The sequence below is a fragment of the Pleurodeles waltl genome, chromosome 12 (genome assembly GCF_031143425.1).
Source record: "Pleurodeles waltl isolate 20211129_DDA chromosome 12, aPleWal1.hap1.20221129, whole genome shotgun sequence".
Lineage (NCBI taxonomy): Eukaryota > Metazoa > Chordata > Amphibia > Caudata > Salamandridae > Pleurodeles > Pleurodeles waltl.
In genome coordinates, this window is record NC_090451.1 from 607,605,075 (window position 1) to 607,629,026 (window position 23,952).

A 23,952-nucleotide genomic window follows, 5' to 3' on the forward strand; every position below is an offset into this window, starting at 1 on the left:
ATTAAATTGGCTGCCCATTAGCAAATGTACAGTTTTCAAACTCTGTTGCCTGACACACAAGGCTTTCCACACAGCTCAGCTGGCCCTCTTAAATTCCAGGCTTAGATACTATCAGCCTTCTAGGCAGCTCAGGGAATCTAATAAGGCCCTTCTCCATCCTTCATGTATATGTACTGCCAGATACAGTGGCAGATCTTTTTCTTACTTAGCCCTCTTCTATTGGAATAAACTCCCTCTTCCCATTCGCTCCTACTCGGACTTCCAGATCTTTAAAAAGAGGCTGAAAACCTGGCTGTTTTGATTTGCCTGTCTGATATTCCCTCTGGAAGTAAGTCATGTGCTATAACAAGTACCAAATAATAATAATAATGACTGGTGAAAAACATGAATGTAGATATTACAGGCTTTCAGTGAGTGCGACCAAGTGTTAGGAATGTCAGACAGTGCAATGGAAAATGTGCAACAACATGGGCATTTCCTATTACTTATAAGTGATCTTCCACGAATACCAACTCCGGGGACTCAATGTACAACTCCCTTGCTAGTATCAGGCGAGTAAGCAGGAGCCTTTGCCCCATCTCTCAACAGTGCCACACATCTCACCAGGCACTTAGGCGCTCGCCCCAACAAGCACATGATATAAACTTCATGATAACTCTATGGCTCACCTCTACTCATCACCCCATCCCCTGTGTCATCACTCCTCGTGCATGCTAGATAGGCCTAGTAATGACCCCAAATATCCTTTGGGCGGTTAAAAATGGGCATGAGTTCATGATAGGCACCTGACTGTGTATTACAGTATGATATGTCAGTATGCCACTCTTGTAATATGGGGAGGGCCCCTTCATCCAACGCGTTGGTATTCCACGCCGCCGCAGTAGAAGAACTAAGGTGACTACTTACCTGTAGACCTTGGGGATGTCCCTGTCATAGCCCAGTAGTTCTAAAAGAAGAGTATGCGCTGTATGTTCGTCCGTGATCTCCCACAGCTCCCAGAATAACGCAAGCTTGTAGCGCTACACGCCTGGGCAATACTACGCAACACATGCAAGTTCAGCATCATCCCTGCTGTACTGTGGACAGCAGGAATCATCGAGCAGGCCATAGCGGAACAGCCAAGCTAGGATGTAGTGCACCCAATTGAAATATTTAGAATGTTACAGTCGGTGACACACATTCAAAGAGATAGTGCAGACCACTGAGCAGCAGTAGGCCTACTATTTATCACTGATGACTATATGCAATTCCTCTTGCCAGCCCAAGCGGGCCTTAGTGACACTGGAATGTTGGGTCTCTTGGAAAAATGCATACAGTTTGGCGATCACTTGCTGCCGTGAAGCCATCTCAGCAAATGAGTCAAGGAAGGTAACTCAAAGGGTTCTGCTAGCGACTAACCCAGCAAGGCACGCATTGAGTGACGCGCACAATAAAATTGAAACTGCGCTAGAGTGACTGACACTTCATTCTGTGAGCTCACTTGAGCCCAGTCCTTCTACGAAGAATTCACCCATGTGTAGCATGCCAAGACCATAAAGGTTACTCACCACAGCTCTCTCCTGCCCCAGTGGAAATCACATACACCACTCCAGTGGCAGTTGAGGGGAACAGAGCAGAGACCAACTTGCAGATCTGCTGATTTATTCCACAGGTAGTGTGTAGTACTGGGAAGATTCACAGAGTGAAAACGGCACACCGGCATGTTAAATAGGAATTGAGGTAGTAGTAGAAGAGTGGTGTCCCCCTTTAGGTGGAGGTGTGGAAGATCCGCTGGTCCACAAATCCAAAAGTAAGCGAACATACACTGCTTGGCTTTATACTAAGCTCCATGGTCTGGAGCGTTCAGCCCTCCCAGTCGCATACTGGAACGTAAACGTGTCCCATCGTACCCACGGCTGCTTACCACCCCACGCCATGCGCACCATGAGGGCACGATAATTCCGGAACACCGCACTAGGCCCCAGCAAAGGAATGTTGGTAAAGAGGAATTGAAAATGGGGTAGGCCCATCTTCCTCATAAGGGCTATGCGCCCACATAGGGAGAGGAGCAGGTGCATCCAGGAATATTGCCTCTGTCAAGCGCTGTACCACCTTCCCGTAATTCTCCAACATTACCACTTCCGGATGCCCAAACATGGCACTTAGTCCGTAGTTCATTGTAGTGGATACTTCGGCTGTATTTAAGTCGTGGCCATAGTTAAGGGGGAAATGAGAGATTTGTCCCAATTGATATGCAAACCAGAATAACCACCTAAGAGGACTACCCCCCCCCCCCCCCCAATACCGGAGAAAGATTATGCTGCGGATTTCTGACAAACTGGAGGGTATCATCTGCATAGTCAAATACTATCAGATTGTTGTGTGGAAAATGTATGCCCAATGTGCTTGATTTTCACTTAACGAAGGCTAGAGGTTCAGCTATGAGGGCATATGTTAATGGGAAAGGGAGGCAGCACTGGCGTGTGCCTCTCATAACAGGGATGGGGTCTGATACTATGCCATTAACATGAACCTGTGCCATCAGCTCAGTTAGAGAACCTGGAACAATTTCACGAAGACATTGCCCACTCCCACACAGTGAAGCACCCTAAACATAAAACCCCCCACCTCATCGAGTCAAATGCCTTCTCCGCATCTAAGAAGTTCGCTGTGGCATGCACATCAAGGTCGAGGCGCGGGACCACACCAAAAAGGGTACAGAAATTATATATGAGAGACCAACTAGGTATAAAGCCAGACGGCTCCGGGCCTACAATGCCTGGGAGTCAAAGAGCTAAGCCACAATATAACCAATACATCTGCACCAACAACAGCATATGTTTCTTTCTCATAGCTGTCTACGATGTGGGACGTGAAGCCATAGTAATCAGACTGTGCTACTGTGATGATCTACAAGTGGCATTTTTTAGTATCGGTCAAATGAGTTCCTCACGCAAAACTTCGAGGAGGGAGGGTCAGGGAGGAATCTGAATTTAGACAGAGAATGCACCAGAAAGATCATTACTAAAGATAAGTAACTTTCTCTTTCTATGGACACTTCTAACCACAAATTCTTCAACTTGTGAATACATACCAGAGTAGTACCTAGCTAAGAGATGGATCTGTGGAAGGGGTCAGGCCAAGAAATTAAGTAGGAATGCACAAGCAAAGCACCCTTCCTGCCAAACCTGGTAATCCAGTTGTACTTTTCGGATGTGTGAACTGACACCCAAGTCAGAGCCTGGCAGCTTTGGCTAAAGTAGACCAGAGGCCTTTCTAAGGCTGATTTTTAGCAAGACCATAGAAGAGCTTTATAAAATAACAATCCATCTGGAGATAGTGTGTTTCTGCACTGGTCTTCTCTTAACTGCCCCAGCGAAACCCACAAAGAGCTGAACATCCAGCTGGTGGTATTTTCTGTGAACAATGTAAAAACTCAGAGCTCTCTTGGTGTCTAGGCCATGACGTCTGTCTCTTCCTCCTTGATTGGATGAGGAAGAGAAAAAATGTCAACAGGGATAGAAAGCTCAATGTGGAAAGACTTTATAACCTTTGGGAGGAACGCCACCTTGCCTTGCACTAACCTGTCAGCAAAGTTAGTAGTGTATAGTTGCTGGGCAGAAAGTGCTTGCAGCTTATTCACACAAACATATGATATGATTGCAATGAGAAAAATGGTTTGAAATGTGAGCAACATTCAAAGACAATTGTGTATCTGCTAGAATGGAATTCGCATCAAGAATGTGAGAACCAGTTAGAGCTCCCGCTGGAGCGTCACAAAGAGTTTTGTTGGGAACCTATGGATCTGCAATTTTAAAAAAAGCTTGGCACAACTGATTTAAACAAAAGATGGATATTCAGGAAATCACAGAAAGGCTGACCAATAACCTTCAACTGTTGCCACAGTAAAGCCTTGCTGGGCTAGAGACCAGAAGAAAAAAACTTGTTAACTGGGCCTGTAACGGTTAGGTATGTCAGGAGGAATACCAAGCATCAAACTTCTCCTACTGTCCTGAATGAAAGACACCTGCTACCTCTGAATGCAGTCACCATTTGTGATTCAACTGAGTTCATCCTGGCTGGCATCTAAAGATCCTGCCAGATGCCCTGATGAACCAACCAAGTTCCACTAGCACAGGACCCACAACCCCGCTCTGCCCTGCTTGTAGTCACTTGTAAGTAGCAACTGTAAGAACCTGTAGCCATTCCCCCTCATGTGGGGAAAGAATTCTTTCAGAACCAAGCGAACAGCCACAAACTCCAGCAGGTTGACATGGAGGTGGGTTTCTGCTGGAGACCAGAGTCCTCTGATCTCCACCTCTCCTGGAAGAACACCTGAGGGGCACTCATAAGAATAATGGGGAGCACTGAGAACCAAAAGTGATTGTGATCTACATGGAACTGCTGGTAACATCTGTAGGACTGCAGGATGGAATGTGAAAATAGGCTGGAGATCCCATGTCACTATCCAGTCACCTCGATCCAGGGCAGGTAGAACTTTGACCAGAGTGAGCTGTCTGAACTTGTCCTTTTATAGTAAGAAGTTCAGATGGTGGAGATCTAGAATAGGATGAAGTCCTCTATCCTTTCTTTCACTCTAGACAAAAACAGGAGTAGCAACCAGACTGACTTCTGATGCCAGCACCCTCTATATAGCTCCCTTCTACAAGAGTGTTTGGAGGGGCTTCGGGGCAGGGGAATTGGGTAGTTTGTTGCCCCTGGATGCTGTCAGACAGAATCCCGATCTCTGCCTTGAAAGTTTAAGGTGGTCTGTTGATGCGGAGGTAATGTCAGATGTGGCCTCTTCTGTAAGAGTCTTCAGAAACTTTAAAAGAGGAACTGGAGAAACTACTATGCGGTTAGTGCTCTGCACAGGGAGCGCACTGCTGCCCTGATATCTTTGAAGCACTTCAATGCAGAGTATGTGTTGGCATCGAAAAGAAGGGTGCCATCAAAGGGCATGCCCATCACTAGAAAATCCAGTAGAAAGTATCCAGGAGTGTTGTCAAAGTGCAATGCTGGTACCAAATTCCCTACCAAGACAATCAGTCAGTAGTGTCCATGCTGAACGAGTTGTTGAAGTTTTAAACAAAGTTCATATGTTACCGCTGGCAAAACATTGCACACCACGTCACATAAGGCATGTGAATACCGCCCCAAGAGGCAACTTGAAATTACGAACCTGAGGGCAAGATTGGGGGATGAGAACATGTGCTTTCTAAAAACCTCCATGTGCTTCAACTTTTTTTTTTTTTTTGCAGAGTGGTCAGGAACAAATTTTGTCTCACCATATTCCTGGAGGCTTGAACTGTAACACTTTCAGGTCTTGGGTGTTGCAGTAGGAAAGACGGGTCTCCAGGAGTCGCTCTGTGTCTCCTGGCCATTGACAGTAGGGCAAGATCCATGCTCTTCCCAGGTGCTCAAAAGCGTGTCTGTGGTGCTTCATTACAGGGGAGGAGAGGTTGTGCGGAGACCTTCCCTGGCTGCAGCACCTCTATGAGTATGTTCATCTTTACCACCACTGAGGAAACCTGGATGTCAAGTACTTCTGCTGCTCACTGTATTATCATGGCATTGGGGCAGACTCCAATATAGAGGAGGAGAATTTAGGACAGTGTCAGGCATGGTATAAAAACCACACCTTTTGGAGGTCAAGAAACCAGTTTTAGTCATCATATAAGTGAGAGGTCATCATCATCTTGTGGTCGAGTTAAAGGGTGCAACTTTTAGCGCTGACATGTCTGATTTGCTTCTGAGACCGAAAGAACTATGGACTCTTCCTCCATTTTTGGTAGTGGTGGTGTTGAAGCATGGGGCTCAGGTTTTGATGCCGTATAGAAACTCGAAGAAGGGGTTAGCCTGATGGTCTGCCAGACTGAGGAATAGGGTCAAGAGGCATAGTTGGGGTAAGGACTGAATCTACCAGTGACATTCAGACTGAGAGCCTCCCCAAAGGTGCTCCACAGAGATCCGGTAGGGAACCAAAAATCAACAGCATGGCATCTTTGAAGGCTTGGATCAGCTATGCTATAGGACATCATTCTGGATCAGAATCAGTGCCGGGATCAATGCCGAGTTGGGAGACAAACGGTGACTTTGAGGTACTGTGGAGTCCATGTGACTTTTCCTGAGGAGAGTAGTGTAAGAAGGGGAGATATATTTCGACTTATTGCACTTCTTTTCCTTCGACTTACCTGAGGAATTGGTGTGCAACAACAACCTCTCTCTGGAAAGGCCTCCAGAAGGAGAACACATCTGCATTCCCAAATTTGACCAGCACCGGGCCTTCCAAGCCTTTCTGTGATGCTCAGCAACATGGAGCTTGGCCTTGTTGAACCAGGTAGCTTTCGGGTTCATCCGATCACAGCTGCAGCGTGATTTAGAGTCATGCCAGAAGCCCAGGCACCAGAGACAGAACTTGCTAGCATCTGTCAATGACATCTGTTTGTGGTAATTATCTTTGGATCCAGACTGCACCAAGGGATAATAACAAGGTCAGGAATTTGTGGTTAGACGTATCCATCAGAACGTGGGGGTATTCAGAAAGATTATAGTTTGAGTGACAAAGAGGTTCTACAATGGATTTTAGCTAACTCTTCCTCAAAGCCTCTTGCCACCCTTCTTGCCACTCATGCTTATAATTTGTGGTAATGTGGGAGTTTATGTTTGTTCCCCAAGTAATTCATTGCATATATGAACCCTGCAACCTGTGCCCAATGCCACTCAAGGACTGTAGATCTAGTCTGGTAAATTCATGCATCATAACAGTTTTGTCATGAGCTAAGAAGCCAACATTGCTCTAAAAGACAAATAAAAAGGATGAAGTGGACTTATCAATCATTATTTTATTAATGGTTAGAGAGTACTGTTCCATCTCACCTTTGCTTACCAAGATAAATCCTTCCACAGATTAATAATTGGTATTTCCATTGTGAATAAAACACAGAGGAAACTATTTAAGGGCCAGCAACAGGCACACCATGATATCTTTCAACCACTGGCCAGGATTTAAATCAGCTTTCACACTGGGCATGGCTCTGAGGCCACACTGGTAAAAGTGATAGAAAATCTCTTGGCAACTACTGACACCATGGATCTTAGTCTTGTAGTCATCCTAGATTATTCAGGCATTTTTGTTACTGTTAACCACGATCTGTGGGTGTGCAACGGGTCTCGTTTCTTGTGCTACTGCTCCTTGATGGTCATTGGATGCATCAAGGAGCATTTGATGCATGACTTCAAAATCACACTCGGATCAGAGACATCAAAGACAGGCATCATGCAGGGCGGTAATCAAAATCTACTTCCTGCAGGAGCGGAATGGCTTAAAAACTGTAGTTTTTGAGGGAAGCATGAGCCTAACACACTGTCTCTTAAAACAGTTGGGAGTAAGGAAGAACCAATAAAACCAATAAAAGCTTGTCAGCGGCACTCCAAATTTGCATCAAAGGATGCAGGGAAAAAGTAACTGTGAGTGCACAGTGGTGGCACCTTTGTATGTCTATGAACTAGCACTTCTGGAGGTAGGACAAAGTCACTACAGAGTCTAATGTCATCACCTTTCTAGGTTCAGTTTGGCACTGGCGGAATTCAAAAGGTGAGGAATCTCTGGTTCGAAATAAAGATCAGAACTGTCAACACAATTGTCCTTCTGAAGATATGAGCAACTCAGATCAAATGTCTTTCATTTACAAATAGCAAACAATAATTGTGCCATCATGGTGCTTTATGAAGGGAAGGTGCTACAAAGCAAATGGCTGCATCATTAGTTGTGCGAGTATCTCTAAAAGAGATACCACCAGTCCAAAACCTAGCACAACACAGAAATCTGGTCTGCAGGAGGCTCCATGGTGAATTGAGCAAGGAGTAAAATAAGCAGAACATGATATACATAATAGGGGAGTTAAGTAGTGAAACACAGGAGTTAACTGCTGGGTTTTTGATAAAACAGAAAACAAGCCATAACTCAAATTACAGATCGAAAAAAGTCAAACAAATTCGAACAGCACAGCATTAGAGTGGGTTGAGCTGATAAAGGCTTCGGTATAGACTTAATGGTCCAAGGCAATGGCTTAATCAAAAATGAAAGTACAAGGCAATGGCTTGATCAAAAATGAAAGTAATCGAAAACTGAAGCATTTGCGGATTTTCAGAAACTACAGTAAATCAGAACTACACAAGAAGCAGATAACAATGTTGCAAACAGTATTTTCCATGATGGTATATATTTTTCAGCATATGTAAACACAACAGGGAAGTTAATTTCGTAGTATGGCATGCCATGACAGTATTCTTTGTCGAAACCAGGTGCCCAGTTCAAGCTTCCTGACTGTTGTGACTTCCGAATGTTGGCTCTGGCTGCTAATGTGAGAACATCAACACAGCGTCCACTGCTCTAGAGTGAGACTAAGGAAGTTGTCATTCAAAAAATATTTGATACCACTGCAAACATCATCAGTTATGACCGATCAAGGTGGGTCATTTCATACTCTGCATGGTGCAGGTGCATCTTTGTATTGCTAAAATTTGGTAAATATCTGTGAAGTGAGCGCCTATCAAGTTAAGATGCACAGCTCTTTTCTTTATGCTGACTTGGAAACTGGACTGCACTTGTGCCAGGTGCAGACAAGTGAACAGAGGTGGGGCTAGAGTACTGCCATCCTTGTCTGTGCAAAGGACTAAGAAGTACAAACACCATGATTTTACAATGATCATTACATCAAGAAGATTACTGTGAGGAGTGGTTGCCCTTCTTTTTTATTCAAGTTAAACAAAGCGTTTGCTTACAATATCATTAGAGTAGGCTTTGAGTCCACACTCTTCAACTACTTGCTTTTTTAACAAGCCTCTTTGGGCCACTGGCTTGAGGCCATCACACCGGGCTCAGCCTAGAGGCTTTTTTCTCTCTCTCATCTCATGCTACTGACTGTTAGGCCACATTCTTCCTTAGCTTGCATTGTAGACACATACGTTGCAATTACAGGTCTCTGTCCACTACTGGTGGATTCCTCATGCACGTCCGTCCTTACATCTCGCCCCATCATTGGCTTTTCTTTCTTTACCATGTGCTCCTTGTACACACCCTACCCTTCACACTTTTATTTCTCCTTCCTGTCCCGTCTTTCTTCCTCTGTGTGCTGCTTGTTTCACCTTTGTTTTTTCACCCCAATAGCTTCTCATTAGTTTAGCTGAGATGGGTATTTAATGGGGGGAGTCATAGAAATGAAACTGTCTATATTAAAGGCTTCCTTGCCTGGAGTATAATCCTCTTTTGGTGTCTTTGTCTAATTAAGGCTGGTGAGAGAGCCTTCGCTGTAGTTCTTCCTTGATTTCTGGCCAGAGACACTTAAGATAGGAAAATGAAGAACCCATTGCCAAGCAACCTTTATTTGACACAGAAACAAGAAAAGGAATACATCAAAGACAAGGAGTATTCAATATAGAGATGTTTTTGTTTCTCTTTTTGGGTTTATTGTGTGCATGCTTCATATGTTAGCACACTAAACCAAGACCTGTTTCCTGTGTCAATGATGATTACTTCACGAAGTCAAACGGATGAGAGGGTAGATGGGTCTTTGTGTGTGTGGGGATGTCAGATGATGTAGACAAGAGTTATGAATGCCCAACATACCTGTAGCCACAGCACGGACAAGCACGGAGTTCAGTTTTATAACAGGGCTGAAAGTCTGTTTAGTGTCGGACGAACCCAGAGCTGTTTTACTGTGACACTTGAGAATAAGTTTTTCATCCTGTTTCTGCAGCAGCACTAAAAGATCCTCCAGTAGCAGCACATGCATATCTAAATATGGAGAGACAATAAAGAGAGGAACAAAACAATAGTTTGACATCAGATCAGTGACATTAAAAGAACAAACTTGGAAAGAGACAGAGATGTACAGTTACTTTGAATGACTATTCCTAAAGCACACACGGCAATCAGTCATATCTTTACTTTAAATAAATAGGTATGGCTTCAAGAAATTCAAATGTAGATGTTCCTTTCGCAGGGAAAAAGCGGCAGGGGAAAAACATGAATCAATACTAGAGGTACGTTTAGAGTGGACATGATAAAGAAATGATATTCACTTTGAGAGAGAAGTCAATTTCTTCCTAGTTATCAGAATCTGAGAATGTATACACAGAGACCTCGAAGAACAAGTCAGTTACCTTCGGTAACAAATTATCTGGTAGAGACATATTCTAGTTGCAGATTCCTTACCTTAGAATTTTCCCCAAGCGTCAGACTGGATCCTGAGACTTTTCTTCAAGAAGTACCCTTGGGTACCTCTTGAAGTTAGGTGATGGTGGTTGACTCTGAGTTCGTCACTGGTGTCGTGGTCGCCGATATGACGTCTGGGTCGAATATAGGCGCCACCTCGGTACAGTGATGTCAATTAATTTTCACAACTTTCAACGCCAAAGTGTGGAGCCATGAAGAACCTAGAAGTGGTGCGCCAGAGCTAAGGCCCTGAAAGGGGTATCCCTGTCCCTAGAAATCAGTTTGCAAGCGGTAAGGAATCTGAATCTAGAATGTGTCTACCAGGTAATTTGTTACCAAAGGTAAGTAACTTGTTCATCTGACAGAGGCTTCTAGTTGCAGATTCCTTACCTTAGAATAGATCCCCAAGCAATACCATCCTGAGGAGGGCTCGAAACCAAAATAATACAACTAAGTACTACATGACCGAACGACCAAAGTAGCCGTCTCTGCAGACCTGACGGTCCAAGCAGTAATGTTCAGTAAACGTGTGCAATGATGCCCATGTTGCTGCCTGACAGATGTCCAGGACAGGAACTCTGTAAGCTAACTCTGTGGTAACAGCAGTTGCTCTGGTTGAGTGAGCACACAAACCCTCTGAAGTTTGCTTCTTTGCCAAATCGTAGCACATTTTGATGCAGACAAGCACCCATCGGGAGATGGTATGCTTCTGCACCGCCTTCCCTTTCTTCGCACTCACATAGCCAACAAAGAGTTGATCGTCCAACTGTAAATCTTTATTGCAATCAAGGTAGAACACCAACGCTCTTTATGGATCCAGACGGTGGAGTCTCTCCTCCTCATGAGAAGGAAGTGGGGGTGCGTACAAAGTAGGCAAAGTGATGGGCTGGCTCACGTCAAAAGGTGTGACAACCTTGGGAAGGAAGGAGGCCCTTGTGCGTAGCACTACTTTGTCAGGATGTACCGACAAAAATGAAGGCTTCAAAGAAAGAGCCTTGAGCTCATTCACTCTGCAAGCAGAGGTGATAGCCACCAGACAGACAGTCTTGAGGGTAAGGAGCCACAGAGGACAATTGTGTAAAAGGTTCAAATGGAGAACACATCAATTAAGTGAGGACAAGATTGAGGTCACACTGAGGAATAATAAATGGAGTGGAAGGATACAAATGAGTAAGACCTTTGAGGAATCTCCCACACAATAGGGGATTTGAAAAGAGAAGGTTGATCTGTTAATCGAAGAAAAGCTGAGATAGCCAATAAGTAGCCTTTAAGAGTGCCCAAAGCAGAACACTGATGGGCTAAGGAAAGAATGAACAAAAGAACCTCAAAAAGAGGGGCAGAGAGAGGATCAACTGACTTGTCTATGCACCATGCCACAAATGTATGCCAATGATAGGCGTATACAGTTTTTGTGGAGGGACGCGTGGCTGCCAAGATACAATCGCAGACTTCGGGTGGAAGGTCAGAAGCCGTCAACTTCCGCTGCTTAATCTCCAACCAAGACGGCGGAGACTGGACAGGTTTGGGTAAAGAACCATCCCCTGCTACTGCAACAGAAGATCCTTCCGAAGGGGCAGTGTGATCGGAGGATCTAGGACCATGCTCAATAGCTCTCAACAACATGCTCTTCGTGCACAGTTTGGAGCCACAAGAATGGCTTTGGCCTGGTCGTTCTTGATCTTCTTCGGAACTCGGGGAAGAAGTGGTATTGGTGGAAAGGCATACAGGAGGCCTGAGCTCCATTTGAGCCATCAAAGGGCATGTCCATGAGGGTTTATTAGACATTCCCTGAAAAAACATACATTCTCAACTAGGTGTGGCATTGTAATGCCACTGTTGACGCAACCGATCTACCTTGAGAGTCGGTCATGTCCAGCCCACGTGGAATGGTGAACTTGGCTGCGTCTCTCCCATCTGCAACAGCCTGGACAATGACCTCAGGGGCCTCCTCTGGGATCTGCAGCAGAACGTGCGTGACCTTGTCCCACAAAGAGTGAGTATAACGGCCGAAGAGGTATGCAGTGTTCACCGACTGCAATGCCAGACTGGAGGAAGAAAACATCTTCTTCCCAAGAAGGTCCAGTCTTTTTGATTCCCTGTCCCAGGGAGCGGAAGGGAATGCGTCAGGTGACGAAGATGCCTGAATGACCAAGCTTTCAGGCAAGGGGTGTTCGGGCAGGAATTTAGGGTTGTTTGGAGCGGAGGCGCAGAGTGGACCCAGTAGTAGGCTCAGCGGATGAAGGCCTAGTGCGTCAATGCTATTCCGGCGTCGCATAGTCTCAGCGACGGGGTTAAGTTGAAGAATGCCTAGCCTGCTTCGACGACTTCTTTTTCTTACCCAAATGTCCCGATGACAAGTGGTGGTGACTCTGCGGCAGGTCTCATGACCTTCCTCTCGAACGAGACCGGGAGCGATGCGGAGTTGAGCGCCGGGCCACCATTAGCTTTAGGGACTTCCCCCTCAAAGCCTTCGGGTGCATGGGCCAGCACTCGGAGCACAACTTCGGGTTGTGGTCGCGCTCCAGACACCACAAACAGACCAGATGAGGATCCATCACCGACATCATTCAGTGACAATCTTCGCAAGGCTTAAACCTGGTCTTCGGCAACATCCTTAGAAGCACCACAGTCACCATAAAATTCAACAAAAGTGTTGAGGACGGTCAAAAAGTGACGAGGGTAGATCTCTCTGGATCAGCGTGTGGCGCAGAAAGAAAATAACTAATGTCACTGCGCTGAGGCAGCACCTATATTCGACCCAGACATCATCAAGGCGATCACGACGCCAACGAAGGATGTGGTGACAACCAATGCCACCTAACTGAGCGCAAGGGTAATGCTTGAAGAAAAGTCACTGGATCCAATCTGACGCCTGGGGGAAATTCTAAGGTGAGAAATCTGCAACTAGAAGTCTCTATCAGATCACACACATTCGAGCAAAAGAAAGTAACCAAGAGCCTGTATAAATGGAAGTTAACATGCAACACAATGTCAGGGTTAAATTATAAAAACAGAGATATGGTGTTCTTTGTACCTGAAGACATTTCGGTCTATCTCAGTTTGTGCTCTTCTCTACATTTCCCTTGGCTTAGATTGGCTTGCATGAATTCTTTCAGATTGTAGGAGGTGAGAGTGATGTAGAATCTCCTTTAGATATCACATCTCATCACTTCTTCCTCAGTATTGGTGCAAAATGCACAATCCCAATTAGACTTCTAACTGACATCCACTTGGCAACATTTAAGAATTTTCTTAACAGTTTGTCACTGTAAAATCCTAGTACAGAAGTGACAAATGAACTTATCTTACCACATAGTGTTTTGGTTTCAATGAATGGAAGGCTGCCATCAGGAAACCGTTAACAGATAAAGTAGCTTACCCTAACATCTCAAATCCAGTAATGAATCAGAGTACAAAATGACTTACATTCCTGTTTTCAACCATGCTTTTGATAACATCGATCACCATATTTACTGAATGGGAGATCTGGTGTACGTGAGAAGGGAATTGTGTCTAAGAGGTGTATAGTGATTCCTCTCTGCCAAACTCAGTAAGTCTTTGAATCAAAAGTTTGCGAAATAACCAAAATTGCTCATCATGGTTAAATTTGCTGGGCAACATTGTGGTGTAAGTGCCACCAATGTTTTTGTGAAGACTGCTAGTCAGTAATTTATGTTACAAATTCACAGGGCTGAGTTCTGGTGATTTAGCTTATAAGAGCTATGCAACACAGGTGACAAAAGTACTAGCACTGCTGTGAAGGTGAGAAAGGACCTTTTTGAGCCAGACTGAAGGAAAGTTGAAGACATATGAAGAGTCTCCCACTACAGTTTTCATGGAAGGGAGACAGCTTGAAGGTCTGCAGTCTTCATCAGAACATACTTTCAGAAGAAGGGGGTCAAGAGAACACATCTTGGGGTACTTTAGCATTGAAGTACAAATTATTTACCTTCGGTAACAAAATATCTGGTAGAGACATATTCTAGTTGCAGATTCCTTACTGTAGAATTTCCCCCCAGGCGTCAGACTGGATCCGGAGATTTTTTCTCCGAGCAATACCCTTGCGCATCGGTAGGTGGTGTCGGACGACTCCACAGGCGTCGTGGTCACCGTGATGACGTTGGGAGCAGTGCATAGATGCCGTCATTGTGCAGTGACGTCAGTTTCTTTTAGCGACTTTCCACGCCAGAGCGCAGAGCCGCTAAGAACACTGAGGTTGGTGCGCCAGAGCTAAGGACCTGAAAGGGGAATCCCTGTCATTAGAAATCAGTTCGCAAGCGGGGAGGATGGGTGGGCGTTAAGGAATCTGCAACTAGAATATGTCTCTACCAGATATTTAGTTACCGATATACCGAGATAGAGACTTCTAGCAGCAGATTCCTTACCTTAGAATAGATACCCAAGCAATGCCATCCTCGGTGGTGGGCTGGGAACCAAGATCATACTAGAAAGTCCTGCAGCACCGAACGACCAAAGTAGCCGTCTCGACGGACCTGACTATCCAGGCACTAATGCTTAGCAAACGTAAACAGGGATGACCACGTAGCTGCCAGAGAGATATCCAGGACAGGAACTGCGCATGCTAACGCAGTGGAAGCAGCAGTTGCTCTGGTGGAATGAGCACGCAAGCCTTCAGGAGGTTGCTTCTTAGCCAAAACGTAGCACATTTTGAAGCAAAGAAGCAGCCATCGAGAGATGGTACGCTTTTGCACCGCCTCCCCTTTTTTCGCACCCACATAACCAACGAAGAGTTGATCGTCCACCCGGAAATCTTTAGTATGATTGAGGTAGAACGCCAACGCTCTTTTTGGGTCCAGACGGTGGAGTCTTCTCCTCCTCATGGGAAGGATGTGAGGGTGCGTAGAAGGTAGGCAAAGTGATGGACTGGCCTACATGAAATGTGTAACCACCTTAGCAAGGAAGGAGGCTCTAGTGTGTAACACTACTTTGTCAGGGTATACAGACAAGTATGGAGGTTTTGAAGAAATGGCCTAAAGCTCATTCACCCTGCGAGCAGAGGTGATAGCGACTAGAAAGACAGTTTTGAGGGTGAGGAGCCGCAAGGGAGAATTATGCATTGGCTCAAAGGGGGTACACATCAAATAATTAAGTACAAGATTAAGATCCCACTGAGGCATGATAAATGGAGTGAGAGGAAACCTACTCACAATAGGAGATTTAAAGAGTGAGGGCTGATCAGGTAGCCTAAGAAAGGCGGAAATGGCAGATAAATACCCTTTAAGGGTGTCCAAAGCAGAGCACTGCTGGGCTAAAGAAAGAATGAACAGAAGAACCTCTGAAGGAGGGGCAGAAAGGGGCTCAACAGATTTGTTGGTACACCAAGCTACAAATGTATTCCAACAACAGGCGTATACGGTTTTAGTCGATGGACGACTGGCTGCCAAGATAACATTACAGACTTTGGGTGGAAGGGCAAAAGCCGTCAACTGTTGCCACTCAATCGCCACGCATGAAGGCGGAGGATGGACAGGTTCGGGTGCAGAACCGTTCCCTGTTGCTGCGACAGAAGATCAGCCCGAAGAGGAAGTATGAGTGGAGGATCGATGGACATGCTCAATAGCTCTGGATACCACACTCTTCGAGCCCAGTCCGGAGCCACCAAGATGACTTGGGCCCAGTCGTTCCTGATTTTCTTGAGAACTCTGGACAGAAGAGGGATGGGCAGGAAGGCGTAAAGGAGGACGGAGCTCCACTCAAGACGAAAAGCGCCTCCGAGCAAGTGCCGCCTTGGAAACTCCAATGCGCAAAACAGCTGGCATCGCATGTTCTCTGCAGAGGAGAACAGATCTAACCAAGGCTCTCCCCACATGTGAAAGAGACCTTGTGCCACCTCCGGATGGAGACGCCATGTGTGACTGACTGTGCGTCTACAGCTGAGTGTGTCTGCTCTGGCGCTGAGAGAGCCGGCCAGATGTTGAACCATCAGGGTAATGCCCTGATGTTCCAGCCATGTCCAGAGGCGTAGTGCCTCCTGACAAAGGGACCCTACCCCGCCTTGTTTGTTGGAGTACCAAACGGCGGTAGTATTGTCTGTGAACACCTGCACCGCTTTCCCTTTGAGAGAGGGAAGGAATGCTTTCAACGCAAGCCTGATCACCCAGAGCTCCAGCAGATTTATATGGAGTCCCGACTCCGCCAGAGACCAGAGGCCTCTGATATCCGCCTCTCCCATGTTGCGGCCCCAACCCAGAAGTGGCACATCTGTCACTATAGAGAGATCTGGGTTGGGCAAGGGAGAGGGATCTGCCGTTGACCCAATTTGGATTTGAAAGCACCACTGCAGGTCTTTCACAGTCCCCTCTGAGCTCTGGACCATGTTGTGATGCTGCGCCCACTGGAACTTCAGGTTCCACTGCAGAGCCGCATATGCCATCTGGCATGTGTTACTAGCAGGATGCAGGAGGCCATGAGGCTCAGCAGCCTCAGAGTCAGTCTCACTGAAACCCAAGACCGAGGCTGGAAGATCGGAATCATAGCCTGAATGTCTTGGACTCCCTTTTCAGGAGGATAAGACCAAAACCGCACTGTGTCCAAAACAGCTCCAATGAAAGGGAGCATCTGAAAGGGAGTCTGGTGTGACTTCGGCATGTTTGTAGTGAACCCCAGTGTGTGCAGAAGGTTTGCCGTAGTCTGAAGGTGGGAGACGACTGTCAGTCATCAAGGTAGGGGAAGACTGAGACCCCTAACCTGCGTAGATGAGCTGCAACCACCGCCATCACTTTCGTGAACACCCGAGGGGCGCTAGGAAGGCCGAAGGGGAGCACGGTAAACTGAAAGTGCTCATGACCTACCACGAATCGTGGGCAGGCAGGATGGGGATGTGGAAATAAGCGCACTGCAGTGCTACCATCCAGTCTCCTGGGTCTAAGGCAGACAGAACCTGAGCCACGGTGAGCATTTTGAATTTCTCCTTCTTGAGGAAGTAGTTCAGGTCCACGACCTACTTCTGGCACAGGGACCCTTTCTACAGCTCCCTTAGCCAAGAGAGCTGCTACTTCCTGGTAGAGAAGCGCCAAATGATCCTCTGGAAGATGATGGAAGGATAGTGGCAAGTGTGGTGGTGCAGATTCGAAAGGGAGGGAGTAGCCCTTCCGAATGATCTGCAAAACCCACCCGTCCGTGGTCATATGTTCCCAGTGGGGCAGGTGATGGCAGATCCTGCCACCAACTGGGTGGGAGTAAGGGGATGGACTAGGAGGGTTTGGGGGCTGTAGCGGGGGCAGAGGTGGAATGGACAGACATCTGGTTCCTTGTCCCACGGCCACGTGGGATTCCGCGTCCTCGGCAAAGCATAGGCTGGCCAGCGTGCGTGGCACAGTGGCTGTGTAGAGGACGTGACAGGGCGCACCTTCCGTGTCCACGAAAGGGACGAAAAGCGGACAGTGGTGGGCGAGTGGCTGAGGAATGCCGAGGGACCGAGCAGTAGCCCGGGAATCCTTGAATCTCTCCAAGGCCGAGTCCGCTTTGTCTCCAAAGAGACAGGTGCCATCAAAGGGCATGTCCATGAGTGACTGTTGGACATCCCAGAGAAACCCGAAGTGCGTAAACAGGCGTGGTGCCGTAAGGCCACTGTAGTTGCAACCGATCTGCCCAGAGAGTTGGTCGTATCCAGCCTACAACGGATTGTGAACTTCGCCGCGTCTCTCCCATCGTTCACTGCTTGGGAGATGATAGCATAGAACTCCTCCGGTATCTGCGTCAGGACTTGCACAACCGTATCCCACAGGGAGTGGGTAGAACAGCCCAAAAGGCATGCGATGTTCACAGACCGCAGCGCTAGACCGGAGGAAGAAAACAACTTCTTGCCAAACTGTTCCAGCCTTTTGGGTTCCCTATCTGGAGGTGTGGAAGGGAACTCACCTGAAAAAGAGGAAGCCTGGACAGCAAGACTCTCAGGCTTGGGATGTTGGGACAGGAATTTTGGGTCATTCGGTGCGGGCCGATGGCGGCGAGAGATAGTCCTGTTCACAGGAGCCCCTGTGTTGGGTTTGGACCATGTACCCAAAAGGACATCGGTGAGGGCCTCTTTGAATGGTAAAAGGGGTTCTGAAGTGGAAGCCCCAGGCTGAAGCACCTCTGTCAGGAGATTAGACCTGACTTCTACAGTAGGTAGCTCAAGGGCGAGGACCTCAGCTGCCCTACTGACTACCATACAATAAGTTGCTCCTTCTGCCGCAGCCACGGTAGGAGGAGACAGCATGCCAGTGTCAGGAGAAGTATCCAGACCACTGGCTTCGCCCAAATCCTGTGCCCAGTCCATAGCAGGGTCATATTGGTATTCATAAGGGTCCAGGGACCCCTCCAATTCCTCCCCATATTCGTACCCATAGGAAAAAGGGTCTGAATCCGACCTGGGGTTACTGGCACCCACCGAAGCTGAGGGCGGCATCGCCTGACGCCGCTTCCACTCCGAGTCGATGGGGATGAGAATTGGGTCGACGTCCATAGAGGGCACTACTGACGTCGGGAGCGTCGATAATCGACCCTGCGTCGGGGAAAGTCTTGAAGGTGCGACCAGCGCAGGTGCGGATCCGGTCTTCGGGGACATCTCGACGCACCAAAGTCGTACACAAAAAACTTCGACAAAACGGTCAAATTCGGCCAAAAAATAGCCTAGGGTAGCTCTTCTCCGGATCAGTGCGTGGAGCAGAAAGAAAATAACTGATGTCACTGCACGAGGGCGGCGTCTATGTACTACTCCCGATGTCATCACGGCGCCCTCGACGCCTACGATGCTTGTGGAGTCGACCGATGTCACCCTGTGACGTACAAGGGTGTTGCTCGAAGAAAAAATCTCCGGACCCAGTCTGACCCCTGTGGGAAAATTCTAAGGTAAGGAATCTGCAACTAGAGGTCTCTATCAGTTTTATTCTTTATATTCATATTTTTATGTAACCAAATTGAATTTGTGTGTGCAACAATAATACTGACTAGAAGGAAAATGGTATTTACCTTTAAAGCATCTGTTTGTAGCATGCAGTGCTGTAGATTCAAATGTTCTGCATACTCCTGCCATCTAGTGTTAGTCTCTACTTGCTGCAACTTGTTTTCCTTTGAAGAAGTGTTTCGAGTCACAGAGTCTCAGCAACTCCTCCTCTGGTAAAGAAACATTGGCACCAAATCCATTGGTAGATTGTTTTTCACACAGCAAGTCGGGGTAGGTAAGAAGTATTGAGCGGGATTAAACAGTGACCATGTGTGTAGCGTAAATTACCAAGTAGGCTAAAGATATCTGTAGCAAACACTGTCTTTTGGGTAGGCGGTGGGAGTATGTGAATCTACAGCAATACATAAGATGAACAGATACTAACAGAGAAAGTGTCAAAATCAGTTCATAGCACGTGTGGCTGTAGATGCACATGCTCTGCATGGACTGTAAATCAATACTGTTATATGTGGTGTCTAGCCAGTGAATGGTGCAGAGGTGTGTTTGCTATCCTTATGCTTCCAAGAAAGGCCATAGTGGTGCCCTGTTTGTGGGTGGAGTGAGGCATGGGGAGGGCAGGTAGGGTTCTTTTGACTTTAAAGTTAACAGGTCAAGATACATTTAACTATCCAGTAGAATGTACCTGCCTTAGAAATGGGATGGTCTTTAAGAGGCAGTGCAAAGGCAACAAAAATCTGTTGTGTTTTGCAAAAATACTTTGTCCTGTCCATACGATACAACAGCACACTTGACATCAAGTTTGTGCAATGCTCCCTCTGGTACCAAGATAGGCTGGGGTGAAGGAGACTGGAAGCTCAAATTGTCTGGTTAAGTTGGAAGTGGAGACAACCTTAGGAAGGAACTTAAAGATGGTTCTCATGACCACCCTCTGTCTTTGTGTACCTGGACAGAAGGCTTTTCTATGTGTGAGAATCAATAGTTAACGAACACCTCTAAGTGATGTTATGGGTACTAAAAAGGAGACCTTCCAGGAAAGAAACTGGAAAATGAAAGAATGTAGTGGATTGAAGGACAGTACCATGATCCTGATGAGGACAATGTTCAGGTTTCAAAGACATGTTTAGGGCCTCAATGAAGGCTTTTATAATAGGGATCTTGAAGAGAGAGTGTTCCCTGTTCTGTATGTATGCTGCAACAGCAGCTAGGTGGTAAGGTAGCAAAGAGGTCTATAACGGAGTCCCCGCCACTGCCGAAAATAAGTAGAACTTGAGGGTGGATCTCCAGCTCAGGGCCTTGTTTCTGTGTCCTGCTGAGCAGGTCTGCAACGCCATCATTCACCACCGGAAATCCACCAGGAGATACACTAGGTGGAAGATTGCCAAATTCTCTGAGCTACTGCTGACAGTTGAAGAAAGTGTGTTCTGCCTTGTTTAAGAATGTAAGACAAGGCAGTCATGTTGCAGGTTCACAACAGGACCTCCTTGCCCTTAATGTCCAGAAGAAAAGCTTTAAGGACTAGGTGTGTGGTGAAAAGTTCCAAACAGTTTATGTGGAGACCCTGCTGATGAGGTGGACCACAGGCCATTTTGTTCAGAAGCAATTATCACCCGACCAGAGACAAGTTTGTGGTAATAGTCAACTGCGTTACCAGGTATGCGAAGGGCCAGCCACATAACAGATTCTTGTTTTTACTATAAAGAGCAATGGGTGCTGGCCCTTACCAACACTAGATCCTTCCAGTTACCCTCTACTTATGACCACTGTACCAAGAGGCACTCTTGAAGCAGACACATATAGAGCCTTACATGAGCAACTATAGCTATGCATGACACCATTATAACTAGGAGATGCATCATCATTTGCATTGTGAAAGCACGGAGTGGCTGAACAAGAGGCAGTAGTTGCTGGAACTTGGGTAGGCTTTGCCTGAGAATGCACTGAGGGCTGGCCCTAGGAAGGGCTGGATCCCAAGTGGTTGGAGGTGGGACTTGGTGGCATAGACTGTAAAACCTAATTTGTAGAGCAGGGAGATAGCAGCTCAGCAGTCTTGTCTACTTCCTCCCTTGATCAACCAGTCACCTAAGCAGAGGAAGACGTGAGCCACCTCTCTTCTGAGATGACTTGCTATCACTGCTAGACATTTGATGAAGACCCTTTGAGCTGTGGTGACTCCAAAAGGCGACACTTCAAACTGGTAGTGTTGACCACTTGGCATGAAGCAAAGGTAGCAATGATGGATCAAATGGATGAGGATGTGAAAGGAGGCACCCCTAGGGTCTGGTGTGGCCAGGAAGTCCCCTTGCTGACGCAGGGGGGTTACATCATGTAGGGTGATCATGTGGAAATGTTTACAGAGGTCTGAGCTCAAGGACTGGCCATAGAAGGCTGTCGTTTTGGGGGATGGGAAAGTACAAAGATTAAACACTTTTGGCCAGTGTTGGAGGACACTGACTCTTTGGCCCGATTGAGTAGGGCAAAGTGTTCTGGAGTGTGTGTGTGTGTGTGTGTGTGTGTGTGTGTGTGTGTGTGTGTGTGTGTGAGCTCAAAGCAGTAGCCTTGCTCTATGATGAACAGAACTCACCAGTCTGTGGTCCCCCAAAGGGGAAGAAATCCCTAAAGCCTTCACCCGACAGCTGTAGTGTGATTGAGTGGAGTTTGGGGGTGGTGAGGCAGGTCAATGCCTAGAGGTAGAGTCTCCCTTGGAGGGAATTGCCTCAACTCAAGTTGTTACCCCTGAAGGTGCCCCGTGCATAACCACTACCTCACTATTGGTTGTCAGTATGCTTCTGGCATTGGTAGGACTGCGTGCAGTCAGTGGAGGTTGCCCGCCACTTGCCTGTTGCCTCAGAAAGGAGCCTCTGGCTAAAGGAACTTGAAGGGAACTCACGGCCTTAGTAGTGTCAGTGTCCTTTTTTTTAATCTTTTCCAACATCTCATCAACCGGGCAGGCGAAAAGGTGTTCTCTGTCAAAGGGCAGCTTAATGAGATGCTGCTGAACTTCTGACTTGAAGCCAAACACATGCAATCAAGAGTAGCGACAGAGGATTAATGAGGTGTTGAGGACTCTGGCAGCTTTATCAGCCGAACATAACACACACTAAACAGTAGAGTTGGATATGACCTTTCCATCCTCAACAATCTCGTCACCCCTCTTCTGGTATTGGTCAGTAAGAGCTGCAGTAAGACCTCCACCTCTTCCCCTCAGGCCCTGTCATAACAACTCAGGAGGTCTACCAAATTGGCGAAAGGGAAATTTTCAGGGTCACGAACCCAGAGTGGGTTCACGTCAGAGTCCTCCTAAGGATCGTCCATAGGCTGAAGGTAGTTAGGAATACCAAAGTCCTTTGCTGGAGAGTCATGGGTAGGGCTACCTGTGTCTGAATAGGACTCCGGTGACCAATGAGGGGAGGCCAGAAGAGGTGAGGTAGGGGAGGTGAGGGTAGAGGTGGAGACAGTGAAGGCACTGGAGCGGGCAGAGCAGGGCCCTTAGTCCTCTTGGGAGGGGCCACTGGATAGTTCTAGAAGGGGAGCCTTCACTTTTTCGGAAAAGTATCACCACTGGCAGAGATCTTGCCTGTACAGGAATTAATAATCCTCTAATGCTGCCTTTCAACATGCTCCTGTTGAAACTTTTCAAGGATGGGACTCTCCTCAGGAGTCGGCTGTCTCTTAAACAGGAAGAGAAGCGACGGGCCCATGAATACAAGTCTGAACCTGGAAAAAAAATAATCTAATAATGGTTTGGGGCCCATGCATGTTAGCTACTAGAGGAGAAGTAACAGAAACCTTTGTGACTCGAAAAACGTCTTCGAAGAAAAAAATATGTTGCAACAGTCCAAGCTCAACACTAGATGGCAAGTGTATGGAGACTCCACATGTTAACACACAAAAAACAAGGGTTAAAGTGACTGTAACAGGTCACTTTACATAAAAAAAAGAATTAGAAATTCACAAAAAAAACCACAAAGGTTAAAGAAACGTCATAGTTACAGTGTTGTCATTATTATGTTATTTCAGATGTTGCAGTGATGCCACTTTTGCATCCCAAAAGTTTTTTTCTTTTAAACTTTTTTGTACGATGTGGGACTGAGTCTCTGAGTCTTAAAGAGAATGTCGCCTCATCTTTGCTGATGTAGTCGCAGCCAATCAGATCTCATCTCAAGATCAGTTGGCTCTGCAGATCCTGGGTGGTGTAAAATATACAAAGTTTTAGAACCTTAGTTTTTCAATAACTACAGAACAAAATTATCCCAACTACCAAAAAGCCCACTTTCTGGACTGAGCTATCTTGCTGCCAAATTTGGGGCAATTGCATTCAGTCATTTTGGCTGTATCTATTTATCCTATGGGAAAATGAATGGGCGAAGCGTGTTTTGGGACTTCCCGCTGTTTTCTTGTCCCAGACTTGACAGATCACCCTGACATTTTCCAGGAAGGAGCTGAGGTGAAAGAACATTTTTTGTGGAAACTTTCATCAAAATGTGCCAAAGTTATAATCAAACAAAAATCTGTGTTTTCTATGAAAACCTAGTCCTAACTATAACTATCAAGTGACCACCACCTCTGAATTGAGGAAGGCACGTAGCCAAAACGTGTTTGTCAGGTTTTATTGCTGTTGCCAAGCCTGAATACATTTTAATTCATATCAAGGACATTAGCCCGCATTTGTGGTGTCAAATTAAATACACACAAATATGTATTACCTGCAGGCAGTCGCCAGTGGGTAGTATGTGTGTGTATATATTGAAAATGTCACTTACCCAGTGTACATCTGTTCGTGGCATCAGTCGCAGTAGATTCGCATGTTCTGCAATAGCTCGCCATCTGGTGTTGGGCCGGAGTGTTA

General features: G+C 46.5%; 1 protein-coding gene across 3 annotated transcripts in view; it reads right to left on the minus strand.

The window, feature by feature from the left end:
* The window catches only part of ARHGEF11 (Rho guanine nucleotide exchange factor 11), a 787,362-nt gene that overhangs the window by 140,309 nt on the left and 623,101 nt on the right, over positions 1-23,952 (minus strand). For all 3 annotated transcript variants that reach the window (XM_069217872.1, XM_069217873.1, XM_069217871.1), the window contains one exon: positions 9,611-9,778. In XM_069217872.1, the coding sequence (XP_069073973.1) occupies positions 9,611-9,778 (168 nt within the window). The remainder of the gene's footprint in view (positions 1-9,610; positions 9,779-23,952) is intronic.